Here is a 26,901-nt window from a genome sequence, read left to right as displayed (position 1 = left end):
TGAAGTCTACAATCATCTTGTAGATATACAGAAAGAAAACAACTGGAACTTTACGCTGGGTGAGGATAGCAATAAAAAACAACGAAGGAAGAGAGGAAACCATTTAATAGATCTAGAGATAATCACAAGAGAACTTTCAGGGTTCTTGGTCCGGACAGGTCAGTCAAACGAATACACTAGAGAAAATGTGGTAGAATTCATGAAAGGTTTGAATCAGTACAGTTTGATGAAAATAGAAAAACTTGAGATCTTGAACAGACTGCCAAGGACGATCGTCTCTTTATTTTCCGTGATCGAAGAGTGCGACCAGAGATTCAGCGACGAGCAATGTAATAACATGTTAGAACTCGTGCAAAGGTGTTTCCCTATTTCACAGGAAGCGGTTGAAGACGACGCCATGGAAGTGGAACAAGAAGAGGAGGAGGAGGAAGAGGAAGTAGTTGCAGAACAGTTTGAAATGGAAGAGCTTGAACATGAGACGTTTGCAAAAGCCGATGAAGCGGAGGAGCAAGAAGAATGATGTACCTTTTATCAGATTAAGATCGACGATATCCAATAGCTCTATATGTACCTAAAATAAGTCTAGAAGATCAGCAGTGGAAGTTTTTTGCTGTTGATTAGGTTGCTGGGACTGTTGATGTGATTCCGGCTCCTGGATCAAATCCTTAAATACGGAGGAGCCAGACGGCTGTGGTTGTGGTGCCTGCGAAGACAAATTAGTGAATAAATCGTTCAATTCATCCAAAATGTTTCCAGTCACCGGAGTGCTCGTACCAGATTGTCCACTTGAATTTTGAGCAGCGTCGTAATCATCCTCAAAGTCTAGCAAATTTTCCGCCTTGACAGTATTATTGACGATCTCAGACTTGGCCATTTGCTGCAGTTCCTCGAATTTCTTGGTCTGGAGTTGAGTGTTGATCAGTTCACCGTCCACTGACTTGATGAAACTAGAGGCAGGTTTATGGTAAACTGAACCCAAGTTGGAGATCTCATTGACAAGCTCATTGAGAAGAAGTGGCGGGAAATGGTCAATTGTAGATTCAAGCACGGGGAGCTTGTTCATGATAATTCTCTTTTGCAGCTCCGAATTCTCTGTTGATAAGATTCTCCAGTAAATGTAAGCCTTGTCTCTGACGTCTGGGTTTTCTATCTCTTTTGTGGCCTGATTGAGCGCCTGTTGCAATAAACTTTGTGTAACTGGTGTAGGTTTTGTGAGATTGATTTTCACAATCGTGGTCAAAAACGCTGATTGCACGGCTGGGTCCATGTCTTGGAATTGCGCCATCAGAGACCTGAGACGGTCTTCCAAATGAGGTATTTCCGAAGCGTACTGTCCGACAATCCACACGTAAGATGCAAGCGCATCACTAGATTTCAGAGAATCCAAATCCAGATCTCCAATGATGGTAATGACGGTTGTCAGGTACTCGTTGGAGTACCTTCTCAATATGTTTTGTAGGACAACGACTAGCTGATCAATGACGTACTCCGAACGTGAGATGAAGAGCTCATACAGCACATCAATTGCCTTCTTCGATATTTTCGGAATCTTGATAGCCAGCTGACCAAGAGCCATAACAGACTTGTCTACCACCTCAATTTCAATTTCCATAGCGTACTCACGGAGTTCTGCTAAAAGCAGCATTGCATTTGACTCGTCTGCTAATCTCACCATGATGTCTATTTTCTCCAGTTTGAGGTATAACGGATCGTTGTATTTGATGAAGAAAACACGGAGCTCTCTCGCCAAAACCACGGGATACTTCTCCAAAATGATACGAATGTTTCTAAGAGCAACATACTGAAGTTCTGGAGGAGTAGATAGCAACGAAACTAGAGGAGAGGAAAGCCGTTTCAGCAGCGAATTCTTTTGCTCCTCATCCACCTTGTCCAGTTGCTTGATGATGACTTTCACTGCACTAAGCACAACGGCTGGGTTTTCGTGCTGAAGCTGGGGTGAGACACGGTCGATAATGTGCTGCACCTCGCCAACTTCTTCTGCAGCGTAGTCCGCCAGTGCCGTGAGGATTGCAATACGACCCCATTCCGTGCACTCATTCAGTGTCATGAGCAACTTTTTGAGGATTTTTGAGTCAATCTTGAGAATGTTGGAATTAGTTGCCTTGGAAATCTCTATCAGCGCTGAGATCGAGTTTGCAACCACCATCTGGTTGGAGTCGTCCAACAGACTCATCAGCTCGTCCAAAAATCCCTGCTCGACGCACATACGGGAATTGAGGTCAAAAAGCTTCGCCACACAGATGGCCGCTGTCTTACGCACGTACGGATTGTCATCTTTGAGAGTGCGTTTCAGAGGGATTTCCATGTAATCGACCATTTTGTCCACACGAATGCAGCCCATGGTCCGAATTGCAAGTGCTCTAACCAGAGGATTTGGATCCTCGGTATCTTGAACAAAAGTGTTAACGGCCAGGATACAGAGTTCCGGGTTTGTTTTTGCGTAGTTCATCAAATAGAGGTACACCAGTTTCTTCTGCTCCAGGTCATGCGTGGCGATGTTCTTGAGAATATCCGGGAACAGCGAAGACACGTCTTTGCCCACTGTCATCGCAGCAATCACTCTTTGAATTGTATCCTTCCGCTCATCTGCATACTGCGAAACAAGTCCTTCCCTGAACTCAAACGTTTCACCTTTGCGAGGAACATTGAAAAGTTTCCGGAGTCTCGATTCCAGCCGTGACACAGACATGATAACAAAAGTGGCCAGCGAAAAACAATTAAATGTATTTTATTTATTTTTTATGGGAATTGATTTACAGCTCGCCAGGGTAAAGACATTACTTTCGAAGCTTGATTTTAGCCCGAAATTCAAAGCAATTCACATTGCAGGCACCAACGGAAAGGGATCAGTAAGCTCGTATGTGTCTCATGCGCTCACGGCGCAAGGAATCCGCAACGGCCGCCTTAACTCGCCGCACCTGCTATACAAATGGGATTCTGTCCAGATAAACGATAGAGCAGTATCGGAAGGAGACTTTGCTGCTGCAGAAGGCCATGTGCGTGAAATTGATCGCCAAGATAACATCAATTGCACAGAATTCGAACTACTCACCTGCACAGCCCTGAAGATGTTCAATGAAAGAGGAGTGCGGGTGGCAGTTCTTGAGACGGGCCTCGGGGGACGGTTGGACGCCACCAACGTGCTATCAGCAGCAGGAACACTGTGCACCGCCATAACAAAAATAGGATTGGACCACGAGCATTTACTGGGAAGCACACTTGAGAAGATAGCGTACGAAAAGGCGGGAATTATCAAAGAGGGTGTCCCATGTGTTGTTGATGGGTCCAACGAGAGCTCTGTTTTGCGCACAATTGAGGAAATAGCAAGAAAGAAGGGTTCAGAATATTTGCCCGTGAGCGACTCTCCGACCCAAAAATTTGACCGTTTGGGAGCATGTCTGGGGGATTTCCGTACCAATCTTCCCGGCGAGTACCAGCAGATGAACCTTTCAGTTGCCCTTGGGATCTTGAATGTCCTCTCACGTACGTTCCCGGTTCGGAAAGATGCCATAGAGCGAGGCATCAGAAACACGAGGTGGCCAGGCCGACTGCAGAAACTCGATCTTATGCTCCGCTCAGGTACAGTTCCAGTTTTGCTTGATGGAGCGCACAATAGTCAGGCAGCAGAGCAGCTTTCAAAATACCTGGGCACTTCTCGATCAACGGGGATCACCTTTATCATTGCAATGACGTCGGGGAAGGATGCTTCCGGACTGCTTCAGTCCCTTATCAAGCCCCAAGACGCGGTCATCTTCACACGATTCACGGAGCCCGTGGACGGGATGCCCTGGATTGAAAGTTATTCCCCGGAGGAACTATCTACCAAATCGCGACTCAACGTCAAATCCACTATCGAGCCAAACTTGGAAGCAGCATTATCAACGGCCCAGCATATCCAGAAGCCCATCGTCATTTGCGGCAGTCTCTACCTAGTGGCAGAAGTTTTGCGTCTGCATCTACGCAATGGAGGTGTCCAGACATGGTGAACACACTGCATTCAATCTAAAGTTATACATTAGTCCATAATTACTTGGTAGGTTTGCCTTTTTGGACGCGTCTGACGTTCTTGGCCCACTTCTTGATGTCCGAGCGATACTTGGCAGACACCTTCAGGCTATGTGGCTCGGGGAAGTCGGCTAGAAATTTGTGTTTGAGCAGCTCGTGTGGATCAGGCCTGTCCTTCTCCTTTCTCAAACACAGTTCAACAAACTCACAGAGTTCGGGAGTGTAGCCATCACTTTCTTTGAGAGAAGGCGGTCTTTCGTTGACAATGCGCTGCAGCAGATCCAGGATCGAGTCCGGAGTCTTAATCTGGGGATCCCCTTTGAGGCCAGAGACTCCCGGGGCCGCTCCGCCAGGGGCACCACCAAAAGCAAACTTTCCTGAGGCCAGCTCGTATAACATCAGACCCAGAGACCACACGTCTCCCTTGATGTTGTAGACACCTCCTTGAATACGCTCTGGTGACATGTATGTAGAGGTACCCACGAATGTGTCGGCCATGGAATTAATTAACTCTCTGCTCACGCCAAAATCACACAGCTTTATGTTTCCTTTTGAGTCCAGCAGCACGTTCGATGGCTTCACATCACGATGAATAATCCTGTGGTTGTCATAAAGGTACACCAGGCCACTCAGGACAGAGTAGGCGATGTGTTTGAGAATAAAGTCAGGGAATGGTCCGGTGAGTTTGAAAATTTTGTCCAATGAACCGCAGTCAACATACTCCATACAGATGACCACGTCTCCCTCGTGTAGGAAGGCTCCGTAGAAGCCAATGATGAACGGCGAGTCACACTCGTGCATGATACGGAGCTCACGGATGATCTGCGACTGTATCACCTCTTTGGCATCGATATGTATGGTTTTCCGCGCCATGGTTTTCTGTGTCGGTAAGTGTAGCACTTTAGAGACCGTTCCGGAGTTGCCAGAGCCCAGTTTCTTGAGCATAACAAGCTCCTCTGCCTTGATGGACAACTGGTATTCCAAGCCAAGCTCGAGTGTTTGGATGTTGGCAATCAATTCGTCGGTGGATGCCTTTTTGTCTGGGTCCTTAAATCCAGACTGCTCAAGGGACGAGGCTGACGAATTGGCGTTCCCAAGGCCGGAACTGCTTGGATGAGAGCCCAGAGACACCTGTGGAGTGGCCAGAGTCAGCTTCATGACGTTCTTCCGTTTCAATGATTTGCTTTCCAAAAACGGTGTAGGCGGTTTGTTTTGCATGTTGAGCGAAGAAACAAAAGGCGTCGACTCTTGTTGTTGAACCACCCGCGACGACTCTGGTAGTGATACATGGCTGAAGAGTGGCGGCGGACGCCGACTGGAGCTCGGAACGCCGCTGGAGTCGACGGTGTCAACACTCGAAGCTGATATTTGCGCACTGGTAACAGGACGTATGGGCAGCGTCAGCGCCGGTCGGCGAGTGGCATTGTCTGCTGAAGGCGACCTGCTCGATACATTCTCCTTTTCAAGACGGCGCGGAAGGGGAGGAAGGTCTTTATAGATGTTGGAGTGCGACATGTACACAGCTTATCAGCTTGAAAATTTATTAACTCCACGCGAATCTCAATAATATATATATAATGAATGGATATGTTATTATTTCTTACCTTTCTTACCTTTCTTCTTACGGGATTTTGACTTGGTAGCAACAGCTGCAACAGGAGAGTCAGTAGTGTCCTCGGCAACATCTTTCTCGGCGTCCTCTGTCTCGGACTTGGAATCCTCGGCATCTGCTTCGGTAAAGCCCTCTTCAGAGGCCTTGTTTCCCTCACTCTGTTCTTGAGCAGCAGGCTCGGTCTCAGCAGTACTTGCTTCAGGCTCAGTCGCGACAGAGTCAGCCGACTCAGGAGCAGGTCCTGTCTCTATTGCTGGTTGAGAGTCTTCAGGCTGTGACTCTTTAGGCTCCTTGACCTCTGGTTCCTCTGTTAGCTCAGGCTTAATTTCTGTTTCTTTCACGGCTTCAGTTTTCTCGCCCTCCTGGGCCAGATCGACCTCTTTCAGGTCATCAGCTAGGAGGTCGGGCTGTGTCTGGGGCTTGATAACATCTTCTGCTGGAATCACTGGATCCTCGTCCTCAACAACAAAACTATCATTCAGAGGTGGAGCATACTGTTTTGACAAATTGGTCTGGGAAATTCGCGGAGAAGCCACCAAAGACACGCTGGACCCGCTCTTTCCAACAGGGAGTCGCGATCCACCCATACTTTTTGCCAAAGCCAACGAGCGGAATTTCAGCACGTCAAAGTACGAGTACGTCTTGCCGTTTTCTGTATACACGAGATCCTCGTCCATCTCGTCGATGTAGAACTTGCCGTCCTCGAGATCATCGGCGAGGTTGAGCAGGAACTCAGTGAAGCACGAGGCGACAACGAATTTGGTGTCGAAATCGCGGCCAAAAAGAATGATCTGGCCCCATCTGCCTCTTGGTCCTGGAGCAAGATCCAAGGCAATATTGTTCCCCTCATTGTCTTTCACTAACGGAATCCATTGATTGTGGTAATACACCTCTTGCACGGCTCCCTTTGGAACCGACTTCTGAGAATCGAGAAAGCGGAAATGCTTGGTCTTTTGCTGTTGGAAATGGCTGCTGCCCTCCGACTTGTTTTGAGATTCGAGCAGTATTTGCTCACTGGTGAAATGCTCTGTAGTCCTCTGTAATCTATCGCCGACTTTCCTCCAGATGTTGACCTCTGCAGCAATGCTTTCCAGGTCAAGCAAAGGGTGTCCATAAATTAGGCCACGCTTTTTTCCTAGAGTTAGCTGGCCGTCGTGTATTTGATACGACTCTCTCACGTCGAACGGTAGAGAAATGTTCAGGTCTTTTTCAAAGGCGTTCAAGTCATTAACGGTCGCCCCGTTCTCCATGTCGTCTCCCAACTCCGGGAACTCCCTTTCCAACCACTTGTCCAACCTGTCCCACACAGAAGCAACCGATGGTAGAGGCGGTTGTCCTTCAATGTAGTCTTGCATCTGGATATCGTTACCGTTTAGCTGTGAACGCATTCCGGGACGGTACTGAACCGGCCTGTTGGTAGTCGAGTTTCTGGCTGATCTGCTGTTTTGGGCTAGAGACGTCGACGAAGTGTTGTCCAGCATCGAGATGGATTGCGACGATTCGTGTCCTGGAGCGGCCCCAAGATTGGCCGATTCCGATGCATCATACGAGGCGTAATGGTCATTCGTGGTGATAGAGTGAAAGAACCCCTGGATTTCCTTTAAAAACCCCATCTCAAGTCAAATCTATCGACCGTGTCGTTCGTTATTTTTCTATTACTATTTGGATGCGCTAAAATAAATAAATGCAATTCCACATCCGTACACCGACACGGTATATGTCTAGCGGCCAACTGCACCAAACAGACTGGTTGGTTTGGAAGCGGTTTTGCGCGGCTTTGTTGTCTTTTTGCGGGTGGTCTTTTTGGGCTCTTCGATTTGAATCAGACCATCGTCAGAAATGTCTGAATCAATCACCATCGGCTCACTAGGGTGCATGAATTGTGTGAGATCAGGCACAGGATCTTGCCTTTTCTTACGTCTGCCACGCGTCGATGGCTCCTCATCGGACTCCACAAACAGATCCGAGCTAACTCGGGGCTGCTCGTTCTGGTCTGAAGGTCGCTCACTGTATTTGGCTTTCGCACGTAGCTCCTTCACTATGTTCCTGAAACCTTTTTTTAGCTCATTCAAGGACTTGCCTTCGACGTTGTCTGTCTCGTCGACCCGGAGCTTCAGCAAAAGCTCCAGATCATTACCAAGCTCGTCATCAACAAATTTCTTAATCAAGTGTTTGTCGTCTTTCATCATGGCTTCTTCAATCACTTTCGACATGTCCGTCTTTTTGAGCAGCAAAAGGTCGTCTTCGCCCAGTTGTCGCTGCACAAAGTCACCGATGTCGAGAGTGCCTTCGCGAATTTCTAGTTCATGATCCTCGCTCTGTTGCTTCTGCGCCAACCTGGACACCTGTTTGTTGCCGACCGTCTTTTTCCTGTAGAATATGACAATGTCGTTGATATTTGCAACCTTGCCGACAAACCTGTTGGAAAACCTGCGAGGATTTCCCACCTCGTAGCCTCCACTGTACTCGACGCGGAGTCTGACAAGAGGAAGAGGTATCTCAATGTCCACAAGAGTTTCTAGCAAGTCCTGATTAACTTCTTTCCATTTGCAGGTTGCGGCTTCGATCAGTCCCTCCACCTCGTCTATAAGCAAATTAATGACCTCTTCTTTATTTCCAGATGTTGCAGGAATCCCGGTCTCGCTCAATACTATATCCTTCATCGCAAAAGGCCGCACAGACTTGAGCCTTATGGGCTCGAGACTATAGTCTTTTCCTTTAATTTTGAGCAAATAGACATGCTTGTCCGGCACTTCACCCTCGCTCAACGACGTTGCAACCGACGAGCCGCCCTGAAGAATGTCGAATCCCATGGCCATGTTGTGCATCGGACTAGGAATGCACTCGTGCTCATGGCCCCAAAACACGAAATCCAAAAAATGAGGAAGATGTGCCTCTTCGAGAACGCGCGTTCCCGGTCTGGGCACATGGTTCTGGTGAACACACATCAGACTGAACCAGTTTTCGCTATCTTCCGGCTGCAAAAACTCCACATTTCCCGAGGCCAAAGTCCGTTTCAGACGCTCTTCTCGTATGCTTTGGAGGCCATACAGCGCAAAATTAGTACTGCCTTTCTGGAAGAGCAATGGGCTAACTTTGATCTCGTCGTTATTTGTGATCCGTCCAAAATGATTCAGTAAACCACCAACAGAAAGGAGATCCAGGGGTGAGAGAAGGTCGTCTCCTGTCGCATCGTCGTGATTTCCGGAAATAGCATAGACAGGCATTCCAACATTCACGTTGGGATCATATTCACATGGGTAATTAAAATGTCGCGTGGACATCACGACCGACGGATCAGATACGAGCTTGTATTCACGAGGCCTGTCGATCCAGCAGAATTCGCGAAGAGTCCGGATCACATGGTAGTACGATTTCTTGCTGGGCTTGTTGACGTGAAATAAATCGCCTGCCTGGATAACCATATCGACGTCCCTGGATTTTGCAATGCTCATGATTTCAGAAAACGTTCTCCACGAGTCATTGCCTCTAATCGGATCCGTCTCCAGGTACCCGACATGGTTGTCTGTGGTGAGAAGAATCTCAAAAGTATCAGGCCCTGATTCTATGTCCGGCACATGCATTAAATTATTAAAATAAATATTTCCCTATTTTTCAACATACACAACATCACGACAGAGGATTGTGACGCGTTTGAAAACCCTTCTCCATTCTAGCGGGTCCGCCTTGATTTTCAAAAACTCCACCTTCCGTACGTCCAAGTTGTCGGCCATTCGACTCACCTTGATGTTTCCTACTATGGGTGCTTTGCTGGAGTCTCGGCCATTGATAGGGATAGTGATCACTCCGCTGAGAAGGTCGTTCTTGCGTAGATTCTCCACATAGAGCTCGCTGTCGTCTTCACCCAAATAACTGCGGAGTCCAAGCTTGCTCAATGCCTCCAGGATTGTGATCAGCAGCTGATCCAGGGCCACTGTACTGAAAAACCTGGTCAGACTCTCTGCGAAAAGGGCCGGGTATCTTTGCTGCTCTATTCGCAGATTGCTCATCTTGGCGTTGATCAGCCGCTCTCTATTAACCACCGAATTGGTGTTCAAGAATTGCAAGGATGCTGGGTCTTTGGAGATCGTGGCAAATATGAGATCGTCATCGCCCAGGTCTTCCTTCAGCTTGCGCCGTTTCGAATGCTCGGTGTAAACCTCCTGCGAAGCCGAAAAACCGCCAATTGGACGGAAATTCTCCTTGTAGATCTCGGCGGGCTGGGTATCATCCATAACGTATTTTGGCGGTTGCGTTCCTGCTGCCGACCTGCTGATTTGCGTGGACATCTGGCTAATCTTGTTAAATTCTGCGTCCGAAAGGTTGATGTAAAGGTTCACCAGCAAGCTGGTGGTGAGGCGCATTGGGTCTTTGCACATGCCATTTTGGTCCGCAAACTTGTTTTTCTTGGCCACCCAAGGATGTCGCTTAATGTCCTCAATGCCTAGTCTGTCCAGCGGCTCAAGGACCAATACTTTCCGCAGCAGAGAAAGAGCACCTAGAGGTATTTTGTTCCACGGAGAGATCAACACCTCTCCCTTCCTCTCCATATAGAAGCGAAAGTCTGCGTCTTCCTCGTGCGGCATCTCCCACGCTATTTGCCCAGTGAGAAGCACAAAGAGAACTATGCAGCAGGACCACACATCCGACGGCTCGGGATCGTACTTTTGAGAGACCACCTCCGGAGCAAGGTAAGGAGGTGATCCGCATGCTGTGGTGCACATTCTCTTGGAACCATTTTTCTTTTTGAATACGCTGGCGAGCCCAAAGTCCGTCAGTTTCAAGTTTCCGTTCTTGTCAATGACGAGGTTTTCTGGCTTGATATCCCGGTGTGCAACACCTTTGGAATGGATAAAGGAAACCGCGTTAATAAGCTGTTTGAAATAAAATTGCGCGACATCCTCGTCAACCCCCAGATCAGGCTCGATCTTGTCAAATAGCTCACCGTTGCTTCCTAGTTCCATGGCGAACCAGACCCAGTTGATATCTGCGCCAAAATCTATCAGCTGGATCACATTCGGATGCCTGCATTCCCTCTGAATGAATGCCTCCCGCGCAAGCATGTCTGTGGTGATATTCTGTTGGCGAGCCATATCGAGGTGAACAAACTTCACGGCTATGACTTTGGATACTCCGTTTTTTTCGAATACAGCAGACTTAACAACCCCAAAGCCTCCGTGACCAATGGTCTTTCCAATATGCACATGTTTCAGCTCAGGTAGGGGCGCGAGTTGAGAAAGCTTGTAAGACATAAATTAAATATATTTGTTTATATTTTGGTTTTTACTAAAGAGTCAATTCTTAGCCTTCGAGCCGCATCACCACATAGGAGATAGCTCAGAGATCCAGCTGCTACTGATCGGCCTATACACTTTGATCGTGCCTTCGACAAGTGTCTCCAGATCGATAGACTCCTCGATAACTAGCTTCTCGCCATTCACGTTCTGGTGCAACACTTGCAATCTAGGTAGCTCCGAGGACCCCGTCACGTGACTGACAACTGAAGTGTGGTCTGGTGAGCCATAAAATAGTGCCTTGTTTGGGTACCGGAAACAGCAGTTAGCAAACTGCAAGATGTCACCTCTCTTGATAGTGTCGGAGACTGGCTCTTTGCGAATTTCTGGTCCGCCTTGTTTTCCCGTGACGGTGGACAGAAGAGCACCGTGAACGAGCCCAGAAGAGACGAACGCGTGTTTGCCGCAGCCCCGTTGCAAGGCATCGTGCGCAAGAGTCCAGCACTCTCCGTCTCCCACTTTCTTACCTTTGTGAGCTTCTGTCCATCCTGCCACGTGATCGCCATACAACGAAGCTCCTTCTTCGAGCTGTGCTTTTGTAGCCTGTGGCGGGGGCACAAATTTAATTTCGTGCTCGACTGAGGCGCCCGGGTCTCCTGATTTTGGCCACGTAAATCTGAGTTTGGTGGTGGACAGGTCTCTGTTGCGGAACACCACGACTCTGAAAAATTCTTTTGAATTGTAGCCAAACGATGTAGCGTAGTCCAGGCCTTGCAGGTCGGCAGGTATATGATTTTCAAAGTCTTCTTTGGCGAACCACCCTGTTTGGAGTTCCAAGTTGAGATCAGGAGCCCTCCAGTTTGATTTTGACGCAGAGCGTGGTGGAGGAGCAGATGGCCTTATGCGAGGTTTTGGAGGAGACGGTGGTGTCGATGTCCCCGACGAGAGGGCAGAGGAACGAGATTTGGGTGGAGTTGGAGGAGACAGCGACGGTTTGGAGCCGGAAACCTTCAACTTCTCCAAATTGGACGACAGCGTTCTGGAGAACGAGTCTGTGGTCGTATTGAGATTGAGAGACGGTTTGGCAGGTCTTGGAGGTTTTGGTTTACCTGGAACCTCCGGAGATGGTTGTTTCTGGAACAGTTCGGACCTTAAAGGTGGAATCTTGGATTTTTTTTCGTCCAGAACGGCAGGCCTGGTTGAAGGGGAAGGCCGTCTAGGAAGCGGAGGAGCGTCTTCTTCTTCCACCGACGAGACGGACTCGCTACGCGACGGACGCGATGGAAGTGGGGGAGCGTCCTCGTCGTCAGAAGAGACTGGGCTCTGGGAAGAAACAGGAGACGCGGTTTCTTGCTCAGGGGTGGAAGCTGCCGGGGATGATCTGTCAATGGTAACCGACGCTTGCGACTTATTGCGGTGCACGTGGACAGGCGGCGGCGGAAACTTGGAGACAGTGGCAGTATAGAGCTCACTCGCTAAGCGCACAGGTTTTGAAGGCTGCGAAGACGTTGAATTTTCAGAGGTTTGAGACATCGTCTTTGTGAGATTACTTTTCAACGCTGCTGACGCGTTTACACCGGACTTCGACTCCAACAAAGCCGTTGCTGCCAGCTGCGGTTTCTTAGCCTTCACTGGAGGAGGAACCTTTGGTTTTGGCTTGAGTGCCGGTTTTTCAGAGGACATTGGCGAATCAATGGCAAATCAACAGAAGGCCTGAACAGCACAAGAATTTCGGCAGTTGAGCTTTTTGGCTGTGAAAAAAATCAATAGAGTCGTCGCACAGCCGTGTTTCGAAGTATATTAATCTTGGTATACAACAACGAAAAGACGATGGGCGACCTAGAGACTGTTGCAAATGAGGTGATCCAGAAGCACCTGAAGGATCCGTTTGACTATGAAAAAGTGCACTTCGAAGTTCTCTCCACCATCAGGTACGACCCTCTGCTGTATTCCGGAGGCTTGAGCTTACCAGAAGCTCTCGTTTGTTCTCCGCTCGACCAATCGTTCTTCTTGTTTCTGGGCTACCATGTTGACAGACTGAACGAGACTGCGGAGTTCTTTGAGCTCCCGGTCCGGAAGTTAGACTCATCGTTGCTGGTAGCTCAACTGTCTCAGGCACTCTACGATAAAGATGTGTACCAAGCCCACAAGATGCGGTATCTACTAGGCAAAGCTGGACAGGTTGAAATACAAGCTATTCCGATAGCCACTCCGTTGAACCTGGATATCAATTGTCCTCCGACCTGGACAGTGTACCTGGACTCTGAACCGACAATAATCTCTCCATTTACCTCCTTCAAATCCACTTACCGCAATCATTACGCGGAAGCCCGCAAGCGGAAAATCCCTCCTGATGTAGGAAATGCTGATGTGCTGCTATTTAACCACGCGAACCAGATCACCGAGACATCGATCTGCAACATAGCTGTGCTTCGCAACGATAAGAATCCATTGACAGGCGAGATCATTACCAAGTGGACTACACCTCCGCTTTCGTCAGGCTGTCTCTGTGGAGTTACAAGAAGATACCTGCTGGAGAAGGGCTTGATAGGCGAAGGGGTGGTCATGAAAAACAGCATAAAAGACGGCGAGCAGGTTTTGCTATTCAACGGCATCATGGGTGTAGTCAAAGCCGTGATTAAAATCTAATCAGCTCTATTATATATCTTCGTCTCTATATCCAAAAATGTACAGCACATCTCGCAAGGAGTCTGTGTTAAGTCGGCAGTCTGCCTCTAGTTGCACTTTTGGCTTGGCGTTCCAAGCTATACCGAGACCTGCTCTCGCCATCATCAGCAAGTCGTTGGCTCCGTCACCGATAGCAGCAGTGTAGGCCCTATCTATTTGATGTTTTTCAGCAAGAATCTCTAATACTGCTCTCTTTTTGAAACCGTCAACGATTTCGCCTTTTGGTTTTCCACTGAGGACTTCTTTGCCGTCCACAACCTCCGTTTCCAGCTGATTGGCAAAAGCGTAGTCCAAATCAAGCTGCTCCTTTATGTATTCAGCCAAAGGCAGAAAGCCACCGGAACAAACTGCCAATATACAGCCATTTTTCTTCAAGGTAGCACAAAGCTCCCTGGCTCCCTTAGTGATTTTGAGCTGGGGTTTAAGCTTGCCCCAGAGGTCTGCAGAGGGTATTCCCTTTAGCAATGCCACCCGTCTTCTGAGCGACTCTTTGAAGTCGATTTCGCCATTCATCGCCAGGTTTGTAATTCTGGCAACCTCGTCTTCCACTCCTGCCTGGGCCGCAATGAGTTCTATGACCTCCTGGTAGATCAGAGTGGAGTCCATATCAAACACAACAAGCTTCTTGTTCTTCCGAGCAGGGCCGTTTTTAAGCACTTCTAGATCCACATCTGGGATCTTGACCAACTTGAGCTTTTCTTTCACCTCGTCAAATTTGTCGCTTTCAAATGAAAAGTCTATAGCCTTGGTGGCAGCCAAAACAGTGCTCGTCACAATCTCGACGGGAAGTCCCTTCACAGCGTCCTCCACAAGCTGCTGAATATTTCCAGGGAGCGTCTTGCTGGCGATGGCAGTTATACTGTACGACATGAACAATTATCTAATTTTTTTTATTTTTCACGCTCCGCTCCATGGACGGCATTCCAGCAACGCAAGATAATACCGACCTCCTGACGGCTATGATAGCCGGCTCAGGTGCCGCAGTGGTACAGACTGTGGTGACGTATCCGTTTGAATACGTGAAAACCACATCCCAGATAACCAATAGCTCGCTACTCAAGACTCCCTACCATATTCCAACCAACAGCGTGCGCTCGTTGTTCATTGGCTGCAACGGCCTGGCATTGGGGAATGCGCTCAAGGCATCCTCTCGGTTTCTGATTTTCAACAGCATGACAAGGTTCATGGGCACCGATAACAGCAAAGCCAACGCCCCAAGAGTGGTGGTTGCTGGTTTGATGACCGGCTTTTTAGAGACACTGTGGGTGATACCCGTCGAGAACATAAAGACGCGAATGATTGAGAATGCAATGGACAAGCAGGGGTATCGGCTGCCGCTTCCGTCCTATGCAGCGGCCTCGGGAGAAGATGGGCTGGAAAAACCAAGACTTACCAAACGGCCCTTGGAAAGCAAACCATTCAACCCTCGCCAAAAATACATTGACTACTACCGCGCAAACCCGTCCACCACCTTTTTCAAGGCGATCAAAGAGATCTATGAGACAACGGGTCTTTCAGGATTCAAGAGAGGTTCTTTGATCACTATCTTCAGACAGACTATGAATAGCATGGTTTGGTTTTCGACATATAACTTCCTGCAGCAGTTTATTGATCCCACCAGAGACTCAATCACGGACCTGGAGCTGATGGGAATGGGCGTGGCCTCTTCATGCGCCGTTGTTGCGATCACACAGCCTATTGATGTGATGAAAACGAGAATGCAGACCAAAAACTACAAGCCCATTTACAGGGACATCATGACGCTTGTAGTGAAGACGTTCATGCAGGAGGGCGTGGCCAAGATGTGGAGTGGATGGCTTCCACGGTTGATGAAGGTGTCCTGCAGTTCGTCCATTACACTGGTGACTTACGAAATGCTCCAGAAGGGAGTGAACGGTTTGACAGATATTAAGCCGTTTGCGGCTTCATAAATATTTTTTAATGAATATTCTCGATTTACAGATTGATAGGGTTTCTGAAGATGAAAGCGAGAAGTCGAAACAGCTGATCTCCGAGTTGGAAGAGCTGTCCAAGAGCACGGCGAAGAGGGGCATAGTCAAAAAATTCACCAATACAATTGATGGTACAGACGTGGAGATATCCAGCTGGAGATTCAACGAATGGGACTATTCTTCCAAAAAGGTGAAGCTGCCAATCTATGCGAGAGGTCTGTTCACTGTTGGTGACCGTATTGTTTGTCGTGGATACGATAAGTTCTTCAATGTCGACGAGCTTGGCTCAGTCTCAAAAAAAGCGTTACAGGAAACCACCGCCGGACCATATACACTGACAGTCAAAGCAAATGGATGTATCGTTTTCATATCTGGCCTTGAGGATGGGACACTGGTCGTGTGCTCAAAACACTCGACCGGGTATCGTGAAGACCTAACTCGCAACCACGCACTGGCCGCACAGACTGCTCTGGAAAAACAGCTAGAGGACAGTGGCCTTAAGCCAAAGGAACTTGCAACCACTCTCTACCGGCTGGGAATGACTGCCGTGGCAGAGTATTGTGACGACTCTTTTGAAGAGCACATTTTAGAGTATGCGCAAGAAAAAGCAGGATTGTACCTACACGGTCTCAACTACAACACCTGCGATTTCAAAACCTGTTCCATGGCTGTGGTGACCAGTTTTGCCCAAGCATTTAGGTTCAAAACCATTGACTACTTTACGATTCCAACTTTCGAAGCAACCATGGAGTTTCTGGAACAGGCCAGCGAGACTGGACTCTACAAAGGAGAAGAGATAGAAGGTTTCGTTGTGAGGTGCCAAAAAGACAACTCTGATTTCTTTTTCAAGTACAAATTCGAAGAGCCATACTTACTCTACCGGGAGCTGCGTGAGGTTACCAAGCAGTTCTTGACAAAAGGACTCGACAATGTCAGCTTCAAAAACCACAAGCTGATTTGCATGGATTATCTAAAATTCGTAATCCCGTTGTTTGATGCTGATCCGTCACTCAAGGATGATTATTTGCAAGGCAAAGGTATTGTCAAACTGCGGAAGCTTTACATGGAGCATAAGCAAAAATCTGGTTCGGAAATCATCAAGGAAGAACAGTCCATGGCAAAACTAGAAGAAGAGCTAAAGTGTGCCGGCTACGGCCAAGACACTTGTAAGTATGTTTTAGTCACTGTGGCAACAATCGGCTGTGGCAAGACAACAACATCAATGACGTTGGCGAACCTGTTTCCTGATCTAATAGGCGTCGTTCAAAGTGACGACATTCCGTCCCCAATAAAAAACAAACAGGTAGCCAAATGTTTGGAAGTTTTGGTGGAGAAGCCAATTGTCATTCTTGACAGAAACAACCACAAATTCATTGAAAGACAACAAACGTTTGAGTACTTTGCAGATCTCAACAAACTGATCCCTGAGTCAAAGCTCAAATTTATCTGCTTGAACTTCCTAGGAAAGATCTCCAAGGATGATCCGAAACTCTGGGAAATTACCAGAGCGCGCGTTTTGGATAGAGGCGATAACCACCAGAGCATTAAGGTTGAACGCGACGGAACTTACAAAGCCGAAATGATAATGAAGGGCTTTCTAGGGAGATATCAACCTGTCGTAAGAGAAAAGTTTCCTGACTCAAGATTTGATCATATTATTGACCTCATAGTGGACAAGGATTCGTCACTGGAAAATGCTAAACTCATAACTCGCAGACTGCTCGAGATTGCAACCGACATTCAAATTCATCCTCCCAGCGAGGAGCAGTTCTTGGAAGCTTACAAAAAGGCTCTTGACTTCAAGCCCTTGGTGACAAAGAATTTCAAGACTAAAAAGGAAAAACCACAGTATTTTGGCATACAAGTCAACGATATTGACAAAGTAACTCAGATCCATGAGATCGACTTTTTCAAACAGCTACAGGAAGCCAATCGAGTTAAAAAAGAGTTCCACATCACACTGGTCCACGTTGGATCTACCAAAAAAAATCCTCCAGTGAAGACAATTTACCAGAACTATTGCGGACTAGTTAAAGATACGGAGAAAATAGACGACCAGATGGAATTGCCTTATAAAGCGGACGCGAAACTTGTCCGGGCATGCTGGAATTCCAGAGTAATGTGCATCGAGGCGGAAGTGAAGCGGATCTATGGAGAAGAAGGCGAGCGTTTGGAAAGTTTGGGCATAGGAAACAGATATCCACACATCACAGTGGGCACTATCTCAGAAAAGGTGCAAGCTGTGGAGTCGAACAAACTGCTTTCAGACTTGCATGAATTTGGGGATGAGAATATCCATACACTGGAGTTCAATATTGAGTTGCATCAGCTACCTGTTTTTGTCCACTATTGAGAAACAACAACCTGGAGGATGCTGTTAACCCTGTCCAAAATTTCCACCAGCGGGTCGAGCAGTTCGACGTTTTTAGAGATAGAATCTAGATGTTTATCCAATGTGTTCATCGACTCGTTGAAGTCCGGGTCTGTTGAGGGGTCGTAGCCGTTATACTCTGTGCTTGCCAGATTCAAATGTTCAGCGGACCTTGGCTCGGATATTTGTAAGTCGTCTGCCAAATCAGCGTAGGGGAGAATGTCCTTGGCCATGAGCTCTTCCTGGCGCTCCACTGATTTCTTGAACTGCTCAAAATACTTTTCCTCGCTATCAAGCAAAGCTTGTTCTTTCTGCTCTTGGACACGAAGCACTTCGAGCTGACGCAAGTTTGCACTAAAATTGGCTTCCAATCGCATATTCTCCTCATCCAATTGCTCTTGATCAAGGAGGCGCTCTTTGATTTCTCCAGGAAATCGGGCCACCCGCATTTTCCTAGCAAGAGGCTTTACAATCGTGTCCTTCACCAATGTCCTAAAAGCTAATCTTTCTTTGTTGCTTCTGAATGGAATCTGCGAAATGCTTTCCTCGACATAGAGGTTAAGAATAGTGTCCAGATAAGAAGACACGTTTGGCGGTAGCGGTGCCCATTTTGTCCTCATACTTTTTTTCGACACCATTTGCGTGAATGTGTGGATCTCGTCGATCCCGCGTTCTGATTCTGACCCAGAGTCGGCAGCCAAAGACTCTGAATTACGTTTCTGTCTTGCTATGCGCTGCTTGTGTCTTTGAGTTCGGGCAGGAGGCGCGTTCTCGTCGTCACTAAATATTGTTTGCGAGTCTTTGACCAACGTTCGTTCATCGTGAAGGACGCTAGAGGACACATTAGCAGCATTAGCCTGTTTTTTCTTGAAGATTGGCTTGTCCAAGTGCTTGAGCTTTTTGATCCGCGTTATGGCGGACGGACGCTTGGGGGTCTTCTTGACTGGGGGCATATGTTATATCAATACGTAAATATTATACGCGTTTTTTTGCTTACACCTAACTCCGTATACTTTTCTTGACCATTAACCATGGGCAATCTTTCAGAGTTTGAGAAGCAAAGGCAGCAGAACATCGCAAGGAACAAGGAATTGTTCAAGAAGCTCAATCTGGACAACATTGCGAGTGATTTCCAGCGCGAGCTGCCGCAGGAGCAGAAAAGACCGAAAAGCAAGGGTCCTCGATCGAAAAAGGTGAAGACGGAACAAGCAATTCCTACAAGGCGATCAAATAGACTTGCTGGCGTTCATGCAAACACAGACGAGGAAAAGAAGGCCAACGAGGAAGCAGAGTTGGCGAGACAGAAAAACGAGGAACTGGAGAGACTAAAGCGCATCAGGCTATCTGGTAACTTGAAGCTTATAGACATATTACCTGCTGACACGGAAGACAACAAGGATGTTCTTGACAAGTTGCTCAAACTGGGACAAGCAGTTTCGTTCGGTGACTTCTACGAGGACATCAAAGATCGGGACGCCCCGAAGGACGTGAAAGACGCAAGGGACAGCTTAAACTCTGTCAAACTTTACGACAAGATCCCTGCTCAGGACATAAAGCTCACTTCGTCCAGAATGACGGCCATTGCCTTTCATCCTTCTACAAGTAAGAAAGTCATTTTTGGAGGCGATACCAGCGGAGAAATGGGAATTTGGTCTGTCGACGACGACACAGACACACAGGCGGAAATCACCCATGTAAAATATCACGGAAGCAATATACCTCGCATTTTAATAAGGGAGCAAAAACCTAAGGAAATAATAACGTGCTCGTACGATGGATCCATCCGGTCGCTGGACTTGGACAAGAACGTGTCAAATTCTCTTCTCGAGTTTGACAACGAATACGGAGGAGCAGCCACCTTTTCTGACATGCATTTTCTAGACCCTAATGTCCTTGCGTTCAGTACCATGGAAGGAGAGCTCGGAACTTTTGATACCCGCGAGCCCAACAAGCCGCGCTCGGAGATCAATGTGCTGCGGCTGCATGACAAAAAGATCACCAATTTCGGCGTGAACCCGAAAATGACACACCAGCTTGTATCTGCCTCTCTTGACCGAACACTAAAGATTTGGGATCTACGTAAGGTTGGCAAGTCGAGCTGGTCACAGAACGAGAACGCCACTTCTCCTCACTGTCTAGGGTCATACAGAAGCAGACTGAGTATCAGCGCGGCGGATTGGAACAGTTCAGGCGACATCGTCTGCAATGGGTACGACAACACCATCAACATATTCCAGCTCGGAGACACATCCAAATTGAAGCCGGATCACGTCTTTGAGCCGATCATCGAGGAAGCAGAAGAAGGCGACATCCCTGTCAACTTGAAGCCACAGGCGACAATGACGCATAATTGCCAGTCTGGACGCTGGGTGACAGTGTTGAAGGCTAAATGGCAAAGCAATCCTCAGGATGGCGTTGAAAAATGTGTTATTGCTAACATGAAGAAAGCAATGGACATATTCGATCGCAACGGAAACCAGCTGGCCCATCTTGACGACGAGAGCATGTCCGCCGTGCCAGCTGTTGCCTGCTTCCACCCTACGCAGAACTGGATCGCAGGTGGTAACTCTAGCGGAAAAACATTCTTATTTTATTGATGCTCGCTGACTGTCTTTATCCCAAAGCCAGTGTTGGCCTGCGCGGTAAACCCCTAGCGCAAAAAGGGCGCCCCCGAAACCTTTCGTCGCAGATCTCCACCACACAGGGTTTTTCCTGAAATCAATGTCGCCTTTGAAGAGGTAGCCGGATCCGAGATAGACGCCAGCTCCCATAGCAGCCAAGGATCCCAGAACCTGACACGGGAAACAGTCTTGGTAGTCTTCCACTGCCGTAGACTCGGCAGGGGGATTGAACACTTTCAAAATGTTGGACATCTAATGGTACAAGTATATTTTTTCTACTAAATATTTTTCGCGTCGATCGTCTGTCTCTAGAATAGAACTAGACAGAGGACCGATGCCATCACGAGAAACTTGGCAGTGAAGTAATCGGTGCCTAGTCTGATGGACCCGCTCGTAGCGTTTGTCTCGTCAGAATTGGAGGTGAGCCCGCTGGCGGTGAAGTTGACGCCGATAGTGTCCTCATTAGTGTCAATGGTTCCGTCCCAACAGTACGTATCAAAACATTTTTGACACTGGTCTCCCAAAGAGTAGCCGAGCCTTTCTCTGGAGCGCTGCAAAACGGCACATCCAATACATGCGCGGAATTCCTCGTCGATGGTGAGATTATTTCTAGTGGTCACTTCAAAGCCGTTCTGTAAGAAGCCTAGTTTTTCGTCGTCCGTGTAGGACATCTGGTAAGTGGACGTGTTGGTGTAGTAGGAGTATGGTCTGTTGGCGATGTAGATGATCAATGGCGGAACGTAGTCCGATTCGACCTCGTCCATGAGATCGGTCAAGTTGGAAGCGTAGCAGCCAAAGAATGCTGGCTTGGCTGTCAAGTTCTGGTTCAAGAACGTTGCCTGGTCTGGAACGTATGGGAATGCCGTGTGGTTTGCCTGTGAGCCAAACTGACGCTCATAGGTGTACACGAGCGACGTTCCGTTGGGCCAGTGGGTGTCGGTGTCGTAGGAGTTGTCGAATGCAAAGATGGCATCAACCTGTCTTTCTGGTTGCAGCAGTGGATTCAGTGGAATGTTCTGGTAATCCTCACCGCCATCGACGAGATCCAACGTCTCAGAGCTGACGATCGAGTCGAGGGCTGCCCACTCCGAATTGTAAAATGGGTTCGGTCTATAGGTGGCGATGTCGTTCTCGTCGAAGCCGATATGGTCCAAAAAGTCTTCGAACAGAGAGGTCAGGAAGCTGGAAGTCGAGCTGCTATTTAGCTCCAGCAGAACCTCATTGAACAGCGACGAAGACGTTCCGAAAATGTAGCCCGTGTTGTCGAATCCCGCAATGCACGAGTCGACAGGCTTTCCGTTGGTGACGTTCGTTCCAATATACTTGAGGTCCGCAAACGTGTAGAGGGACGGATCCCAGGAGCCTATTTCGAATGGTGTAATTTCAAAAACAGTGGAGTTCAAACTGATAATTTCAGTCCCCGGGGCTCTTCCATCGGCGACGAGAATTGGGAACGGCATCTCGTAGTTCTTGAACACCGGGAAGTCTCTTAGAGAACTGAAGGTCATCGAGGCACCGTAGTCTTCGAGTGTGGGGAAGAATTGGTGAGACAGTGCTCTTCCCCAGGGATCTGTTAGAGTGATATCGAAGCCCGCATCCTCTTTGGCCTGAACGTCGTCACTGATACTATCCCAGTATCCTAGCGTGTGGAACAGTCCGCCATCAGACAGAATGGAGTCGGTGAGATCCCAAGTGGCGTTGTCCTGTCCAGTCTGATCTAAAATGTCCTGAACAGAAGTCCAGTTGTTGAAGGCCAGAGTAGACAAAAACCAGGAACCTCCGGAAAGACCCGCTATGTACGTAACGGCCGACAAGATAGGCACACCGTGCTCGTAGCAGCCGTCGGTACGGTTATCAAGGCCGGAAATCTGGCCGGCTGCGCCGAGCATCGCACGGTAGCCACCTCCACTGAAAGCAAGTCCGATTCTAGGGGTGGCCAGGATAGTGTCGTTGGTCTGGCTTTTTTCAGCAAGCTCATCCATGAAGTCGTCGGTGTCAAAATCCGTCATGTTTGCGAGATTCAGAAACCATCTGAGGTTGTCGTTAGTAATGTTTTCTCTGCCTGTGAGCCAATTTTGCTCCTCCTCGCTTAAACTGTTGGCAGCACGTATGAATCCTCTTCTGTCATCTGTGTTGTAGTCAGACTCGTTCAGATACGATGGACAATCGACCTCTCCTGGGGCATAGGAGTTGGTGGGTGACCAGGCTTCCGCCAAGCTCAAGAGGAGGAGGATAGATAAATGCATAACAAATTTCAGCTGTGCTAAACTAAAAATATTTTATATGCACCGGAAAAATCAAAGCCACCGAGATTGTTGATGCCCAAATTTTGAGTTACAAAGTGGGGGCTTGAGGGGTGGGGGTATTGAAAACATCTCATACCGCTCTGAACAATAGCATAAGCTGTCCAATCCAGTTGTGCTCGAAAGCCGCCGACGATGCACGTGCCAAGGCAATAAGTTCCAAGGTCACTTCCTATTGTTCAAGGGCACAATCGAGATATCCAACAGCTGAGCCTCGGGTTCGGAAAATAATAGTTCAGCATATATAGATGTGACCTAGACAATTGCCAAACGCCGGGCACATCAGGGTAACGCCTTCCCCTCAAGCGAAATTTGACAGATGATGCAGTCCCAAATGGGTTTTGCGCAGAAGCGTGTTGTGAATTGTGGTGGCTGTCTGCTCTGGAGCTCGATAGACAGGTAGTTTATTAGGCCATTCTCCCCTGGATGCTTGCTGCTACCCGGTTTTGATTACCGGCACCCTTGGTTGTACACCCCTAGTTGTAAACCCTTGCACGGAGCATTGAAAATTTTTCGTAAGCGACGCGCCCTGCCGCACCCACATCCGCTAAGATAAAAGAATAATGGCCGGGAAAAATTCCTAATGCAGAAGTTGTTATCTGAGTCGTATATAAGGACCAGCGTCCCCTTATATTTTTGCCATTACAAATGTCACTATTCGAGAAGATCACCACACCAAACGGCAAAGTTATTGAGCAGCCATTGGGATTGTTCATCAACAACGAATGGGTGAAAACCGATTCCACCATCGACACCATCGATCCTTCCACTGGTAAGAAGATCACTGCTGTCTACGCTGCCAGCGAGAAGGACATCGATGCAGCTGTTGCAGCCGCGGTCGAGGCTTTTGAGAACGAGTCCTGGACCAGCCTCACTGGCTCAGAGAGAGGTGACTACATCTTCAAGATCGCAGAGATCATCAAGAGGGACGCCGAGCTGCTGGCTTCCATTGAGTCCTACGACAACGGTAAGCCATACGAGGCTGAGGCCCTGGCTGGTGATCTTGTCGAGGCGTACGAGGTGTTCAAATACTACGCTGGGTTCGCTGACAAGATCCACGGTCAGTTCATTGGTGCTGAGATTCTAGGAAAAAATAAAATGTGCTTTACCGACCCTACTCCACTGGGAGCAGTTGCGTCAATTATCCCATGGAACTTTCCGTTCATGATGATGGCATGGAAAATTGCTCCTGCGCTTGCTACTGGCAACACTGTGGTGCTGAAGACCTCGGAGATCACTCCGCTGTCAGCCTTGCACCTGGGTAAAATTGTTTTGGAGGCTGGTCTTCCAAAAGGTGTTGTGAACATTGTGTCTGGATACGGCAAAGACGCCGGTCATCATCTGGCCTCCCACCCCGATATCAGCAAGGTCGCCTTTACTGGATCGACGGCTACTGGTCAGAAGATCATGGAAGCTGCTGCTAGGTCTAACCTTAAAAATGTCACTCTGGAGTGTGGAGGAAAATCGCCCTACATTGTGTTCGCAGACTCGGATCTGGACAAAGCCCTTGAGTGGGGATTCAGTGGTATTTTCTACAACAAGGGTGAGGTTTGTACCTCCACGTCCAGATTCTTTATCGAGGAGCCTATCTATGACGAGTTTGTCGAGAAGTTCGTGAAATTCACCAAGGAAAACTCCAAGGTGAGCCATCCGTTCGAGAAAGGCTGCACCATCGGCCCTCTCGTGTCATCTCTGCAATACGAAAAGGTGAAGAAGTATGTTGAGATTGGCAAAAAGGAGGGAGCCAAGCTTCTCTCGGGAAAATTCCACGAAGGAGACGGATACTTCTGTGATCCATTTATCTTTGCTGACTGTACTGATGACATGACCATTTGCAAAGAGGAAATCTTTGGTCCTGTCGTTTCCATTACGAAGTTCAAGGACGCTGCAGAGGTTATTAGGAGAGCCAACAACACCACCTATGGCCTTGCGGCTGCTCTGTTCACCAACAACATCACTAGGGCTCACAAGGTGGCCAACAAGCTCCAAGCCGGTATGGTGTTTATCAACTCGAACGGAGATTCAGACATTCACGTTCCGTTTGGGGGTGTTAAGATGAGTGGTATTGGAAGGGAGCTGGGCACCTACGCTCTTGAGCTTTACACCACCCACAAAGCCATACATGTGAACCTGGCTCTGGATGACTGAATGGACCGTCGGAATTCGTTGGTGAATTGCGGTAAATGGGATACTCTGAGAGTAAACTTTTTTTTATCTGTGATCTACATGAATTTTCAATTTTTTTGATTATATGCATTTCCTGGCTGTGCGCGTCTGGGGATCTAAGGCTTAAAAATAATTTGATCCAGCCGTAAATTATTCTCGATTTTTCTTTTAGTATGGCCGTTCAAAATCCTAACAACTGGCACTGGGTTGACAAGAATTGCATTGACTGGGCTGCGCAATGGTGCAAGAGAAAGCTCGTGGGAACCTCTGCGGGCTCCTCACCTAAGGTTACCGTGGTCGGGCTGAAAAAACTCGAAGGAGACGTGGAGGTCTGCCAGCGCAAGGGCAAGATTTTTTCCATATATGACCTGAAGCTGGAGCTTTCCTTTGAGAGCGACAACTCGGAGAAATCCAAGGGCACCATTAGCGTTCCTGAGCTAGCCTATGACACTGAACACGATGACTTCCAATTTGATATCACCTTTGACAAGCCAACGGGCTCCAACGAGGAGGATTCCATTCGCTCCTTGATCCGCTCAAAGCTAGTGGAGGAACTCAGAAAGAAGCTCTCTATTTTCACCAACGACCTGATCAGTGAGAATGCTTCTGACATCCAGGTGGACAGGTCTCAGGTGAATTCCACTTACACCGCAGCTAACCAAGAAAAGACACTGACCAAGACTGTGGTGAAGGAAAGCACGACCTTCAACAAGGGCAATTCCGTGCAAACTTCAAAGACAGCAACCAAGGCTACATCAGCTGAGTCGTCCCGTGTGCCAAAATACAACACGTCCGACCTTAATTTCTCTACCACCTTCAATACCTCGGCAGAGCAACTATACCTTACTCTTTTGGTTCCTGAGAGAGTTGCCGCCTGGACTCGCTCTGCTCCACAAATCGAACCAAAGGTGGGCAGCGAGTTTCAGCTGTTTGGTGGCAATATCCAGGGCAAAATTCTAGAATTGCAAGAGAATAAGAAAATCAAGATGCTTTGGAGGCTACGGGATTGGAAAGAAGGTCACTACACAGAACTGGAACTGACCTTCAATGAAGGAGCAGGCGAGACAGAAATGGCTGTTAGCTTCAAGGGCGTCCCAATTGGGGACGAGGAGTTGGTGCGCAACAACTTTGATAACTACTACATCACCTCGATAAAAGTCACTTTTGGTTTTGGTGCAGTTCTATAATAAAGAAAACTGGAATATATTCACCATAGAATTATTTAGGCAGCTGAGTATCTCTTGGAAGCCTCGGCCCAATTGATAACGTTCCAGATAGCCTTGAAGTAGTCTGCCTTGACGTTCTTGTATTGCAAGTAGTAAGCATGCTCCCAAGCGTCAATGGCAACCAATGGCTTGTATGGGCCAGCAGCAGTGTCCTGGTTGTAGGTCTGGATAACCTCCACGGCGCCGTTCTCGCTGTTCTTAACAATAAATGCCCATCCGGAACCCTGAATTCCGGCCAATTTGGTGTTGGTCAGAGCAATCAAGTTGTCGAAAGAGCCGTATTGCTCAGTAACCTTCTTGTAGAACTCAGAGTCAGCCGATGGCAGTTCACCACCACCCTGCTTGGCTGGAGCAAGGTTATCCCAGAAAAGACAGTGGTTCAGATATCCGCCTCCGTGGAACTTGATGTGCTGTTGCAACTCGTAGGTCTTCTTGACATCACCGGCAGCCTTGGCCTCTGCATGCTGCTCAATGGCAGTGTTGTAACCATTGACGTAGGTCTGGTGGTGCTTGGTGTAGTGCAACTCATTGATCTGGCCAGAAATGTATGGCTCCAGTGCTCCGAAGTCCCATTTCAAGTCTGGCAGGCTGACCTTGGTTCTGAGGCCGCCAATGGACATCTTGGCTATGCCTGAGTTTCTGGAAACGTTCAGTGCAGTTCTGACTGGAATTCTGGCAAACGACATGGCACTTGACTCAATC

The 26,901-nt window shown here is 48.1% G+C and overlaps 18 protein-coding genes across 18 annotated transcripts; 8 read left to right on the top strand and 10 right to left on the bottom strand.

Moving 5' to 3' along the window:
- Nucleotides 1-226: 226 nt before the first annotated feature.
- On the top strand, nucleotides 227-520 carry KL928_003920 (uncharacterized protein; the record flags this gene model as incomplete). Its single annotated transcript, XM_043204561.1, has 1 exon — nucleotides 227-520. The coding sequence occupies one exon, from the start codon at nucleotides 227-229 to the stop codon at nucleotides 518-520; it is 294 nt and encodes a 97-aa protein (XP_043058614.1).
- A 51-nt stretch (nucleotides 521-571) lies between these two features.
- On the bottom strand, nucleotides 572-2,710 carry KL928_003919 (uncharacterized protein; the record flags this gene model as incomplete). Its single annotated transcript, XM_043204559.1, has 1 exon — nucleotides 572-2,710. One exon carries the CDS (start codon nucleotides 2,708-2,710, stop codon nucleotides 572-574), a length of 2,139 nt encoding a protein of 712 aa, XP_043058613.1.
- A 52-nt stretch (nucleotides 2,711-2,762) lies between these two features.
- Nucleotides 2,763-4,007, top strand: KL928_003918 (uncharacterized protein; the record flags this gene model as incomplete). The annotated part of the gene is made up of 1 exon (XM_043204558.1): nucleotides 2,763-4,007. One exon carries the CDS (start codon nucleotides 2,763-2,765, stop codon nucleotides 4,005-4,007), a length of 1,245 nt encoding a protein of 414 aa, XP_043058612.1.
- A 40-nt stretch (nucleotides 4,008-4,047) lies between these two features.
- On the bottom strand, nucleotides 4,048-5,541 carry KL928_003917 (uncharacterized protein; the record flags this gene model as incomplete). The annotated part of the gene is made up of 1 exon (XM_043204557.1): nucleotides 4,048-5,541. One exon carries the CDS (start codon nucleotides 5,539-5,541, stop codon nucleotides 4,048-4,050), a length of 1,494 nt encoding a protein of 497 aa, XP_043058611.1.
- A 78-nt stretch (nucleotides 5,542-5,619) lies between these two features.
- On the bottom strand, nucleotides 5,620-7,251 carry KL928_003916 (uncharacterized protein; the record flags this gene model as incomplete). The annotated part of the gene is made up of 1 exon (XM_043204556.1): nucleotides 5,620-7,251. The coding sequence occupies one exon, from the start codon at nucleotides 7,249-7,251 to the stop codon at nucleotides 5,620-5,622; it is 1,632 nt and encodes a 543-aa protein (XP_043058610.1).
- Nucleotides 7,252-7,359: 108 nt separating this feature from the next.
- KL928_003915 (uncharacterized protein) lies at nucleotides 7,360-9,222 on the bottom strand (the record flags this gene model as incomplete). Its single annotated transcript, XM_043204555.1, has 1 exon — nucleotides 7,360-9,222. The coding sequence occupies one exon, from the start codon at nucleotides 9,220-9,222 to the stop codon at nucleotides 7,360-7,362; it is 1,863 nt and encodes a 620-aa protein (XP_043058609.1).
- A 24-nt stretch (nucleotides 9,223-9,246) lies between these two features.
- KL928_003914 (uncharacterized protein) lies at nucleotides 9,247-10,890 on the bottom strand (the record flags this gene model as incomplete). The annotated part of the gene is made up of 1 exon (XM_043204554.1): nucleotides 9,247-10,890. One exon carries the CDS (start codon nucleotides 10,888-10,890, stop codon nucleotides 9,247-9,249), a length of 1,644 nt encoding a protein of 547 aa, XP_043058608.1.
- Nucleotides 10,891-10,956: 66 nt separating this feature from the next.
- KL928_003913 (uncharacterized protein) lies at nucleotides 10,957-12,555 on the bottom strand (the record flags this gene model as incomplete). Its single annotated transcript, XM_043204553.1, has 1 exon — nucleotides 10,957-12,555. One exon carries the CDS (start codon nucleotides 12,553-12,555, stop codon nucleotides 10,957-10,959), a length of 1,599 nt encoding a protein of 532 aa, XP_043058607.1.
- A 147-nt stretch (nucleotides 12,556-12,702) lies between these two features.
- KL928_003912 (uncharacterized protein) lies at nucleotides 12,703-13,521 on the top strand (the record flags this gene model as incomplete). Its single annotated transcript, XM_043204552.1, has 1 exon — nucleotides 12,703-13,521. The coding sequence occupies one exon, from the start codon at nucleotides 12,703-12,705 to the stop codon at nucleotides 13,519-13,521; it is 819 nt and encodes a 272-aa protein (XP_043058606.1).
- Nucleotides 13,522-13,530: 9 nt separating this feature from the next.
- On the bottom strand, nucleotides 13,531-14,430 carry KL928_003911 (uncharacterized protein; the record flags this gene model as incomplete). The annotated part of the gene is made up of 1 exon (XM_043204551.1): nucleotides 13,531-14,430. The coding sequence occupies one exon, from the start codon at nucleotides 14,428-14,430 to the stop codon at nucleotides 13,531-13,533; it is 900 nt and encodes a 299-aa protein (XP_043058605.1).
- Nucleotides 14,431-14,471: 41 nt separating this feature from the next.
- KL928_003910 (uncharacterized protein) lies at nucleotides 14,472-15,472 on the top strand (the record flags this gene model as incomplete). Its single annotated transcript, XM_043204550.1, has 2 exons — nucleotides 14,472-15,218; nucleotides 15,311-15,472. The coding sequence occupies 2 exons, from the start codon at nucleotides 14,472-14,474 to the stop codon at nucleotides 15,470-15,472; spliced, it is 909 nt and encodes a 302-aa protein (XP_043058604.1).
- A 29-nt stretch (nucleotides 15,473-15,501) lies between these two features.
- On the top strand, nucleotides 15,502-17,865 carry KL928_003909 (uncharacterized protein; the record flags this gene model as incomplete). The annotated part of the gene is made up of 1 exon (XM_043204548.1): nucleotides 15,502-17,865. One exon carries the CDS (start codon nucleotides 15,502-15,504, stop codon nucleotides 17,863-17,865), a length of 2,364 nt encoding a protein of 787 aa, XP_043058603.1.
- A 93-nt stretch (nucleotides 17,866-17,958) lies between these two features.
- On the bottom strand, nucleotides 17,959-18,836 carry KL928_003908 (uncharacterized protein; the record flags this gene model as incomplete). The annotated part of the gene is made up of 2 exons (XM_043204547.1): nucleotides 17,959-17,995; nucleotides 18,055-18,836. The coding sequence occupies 2 exons, from the start codon at nucleotides 18,834-18,836 to the stop codon at nucleotides 17,959-17,961; spliced, it is 819 nt and encodes a 272-aa protein (XP_043058602.1).
- Nucleotides 18,837-18,914: 78 nt separating this feature from the next.
- Nucleotides 18,915-20,480, top strand: KL928_003907 (uncharacterized protein; the record flags this gene model as incomplete). The annotated part of the gene is made up of 1 exon (XM_043204546.1): nucleotides 18,915-20,480. One exon carries the CDS (start codon nucleotides 18,915-18,917, stop codon nucleotides 20,478-20,480), a length of 1,566 nt encoding a protein of 521 aa, XP_043058601.1.
- Nucleotides 20,481-20,812: 332 nt separating this feature from the next.
- KL928_003906 (uncharacterized protein) lies at nucleotides 20,813-22,750 on the bottom strand (the record flags this gene model as incomplete). Its single annotated transcript, XM_043204545.1, has 1 exon — nucleotides 20,813-22,750. One exon carries the CDS (start codon nucleotides 22,748-22,750, stop codon nucleotides 20,813-20,815), a length of 1,938 nt encoding a protein of 645 aa, XP_043058600.1.
- Nucleotides 22,751-23,455: 705 nt separating this feature from the next.
- KL928_003905 (uncharacterized protein) lies at nucleotides 23,456-24,955 on the top strand (the record flags this gene model as incomplete). The annotated part of the gene is made up of 1 exon (XM_043204544.1): nucleotides 23,456-24,955. The coding sequence occupies one exon, from the start codon at nucleotides 23,456-23,458 to the stop codon at nucleotides 24,953-24,955; it is 1,500 nt and encodes a 499-aa protein (XP_043058599.1).
- A 191-nt stretch (nucleotides 24,956-25,146) lies between these two features.
- Nucleotides 25,147-26,160, top strand: KL928_003904 (uncharacterized protein; the record flags this gene model as incomplete). Its single annotated transcript, XM_043204543.1, has 1 exon — nucleotides 25,147-26,160. The coding sequence occupies one exon, from the start codon at nucleotides 25,147-25,149 to the stop codon at nucleotides 26,158-26,160; it is 1,014 nt and encodes a 337-aa protein (XP_043058598.1).
- A 35-nt stretch (nucleotides 26,161-26,195) lies between these two features.
- On the bottom strand, nucleotides 26,196-26,885 carry KL928_003903 (uncharacterized protein; the record flags this gene model as incomplete). The annotated part of the gene is made up of 1 exon (XM_043204542.1): nucleotides 26,196-26,885. The coding sequence occupies one exon, from the start codon at nucleotides 26,883-26,885 to the stop codon at nucleotides 26,196-26,198; it is 690 nt and encodes a 229-aa protein (XP_043058597.1).
- Between the last annotated feature and the right edge of the window lie 16 nt (nucleotides 26,886-26,901).

The sequence above is a fragment of the Ogataea angusta genome, assembly GCF_019207475.1.
Source record: "Ogataea angusta isolate 61-244 chromosome Unknown 61-244_NODE_8_length_553539_cov_90.782090, whole genome shotgun sequence".
NCBI lineage: Eukaryota > Fungi > Ascomycota > Pichiomycetes > Pichiales > Pichiaceae > Ogataea > Ogataea angusta.
This window is presented reverse-complemented; position numbering and strand designations above follow the sequence as displayed.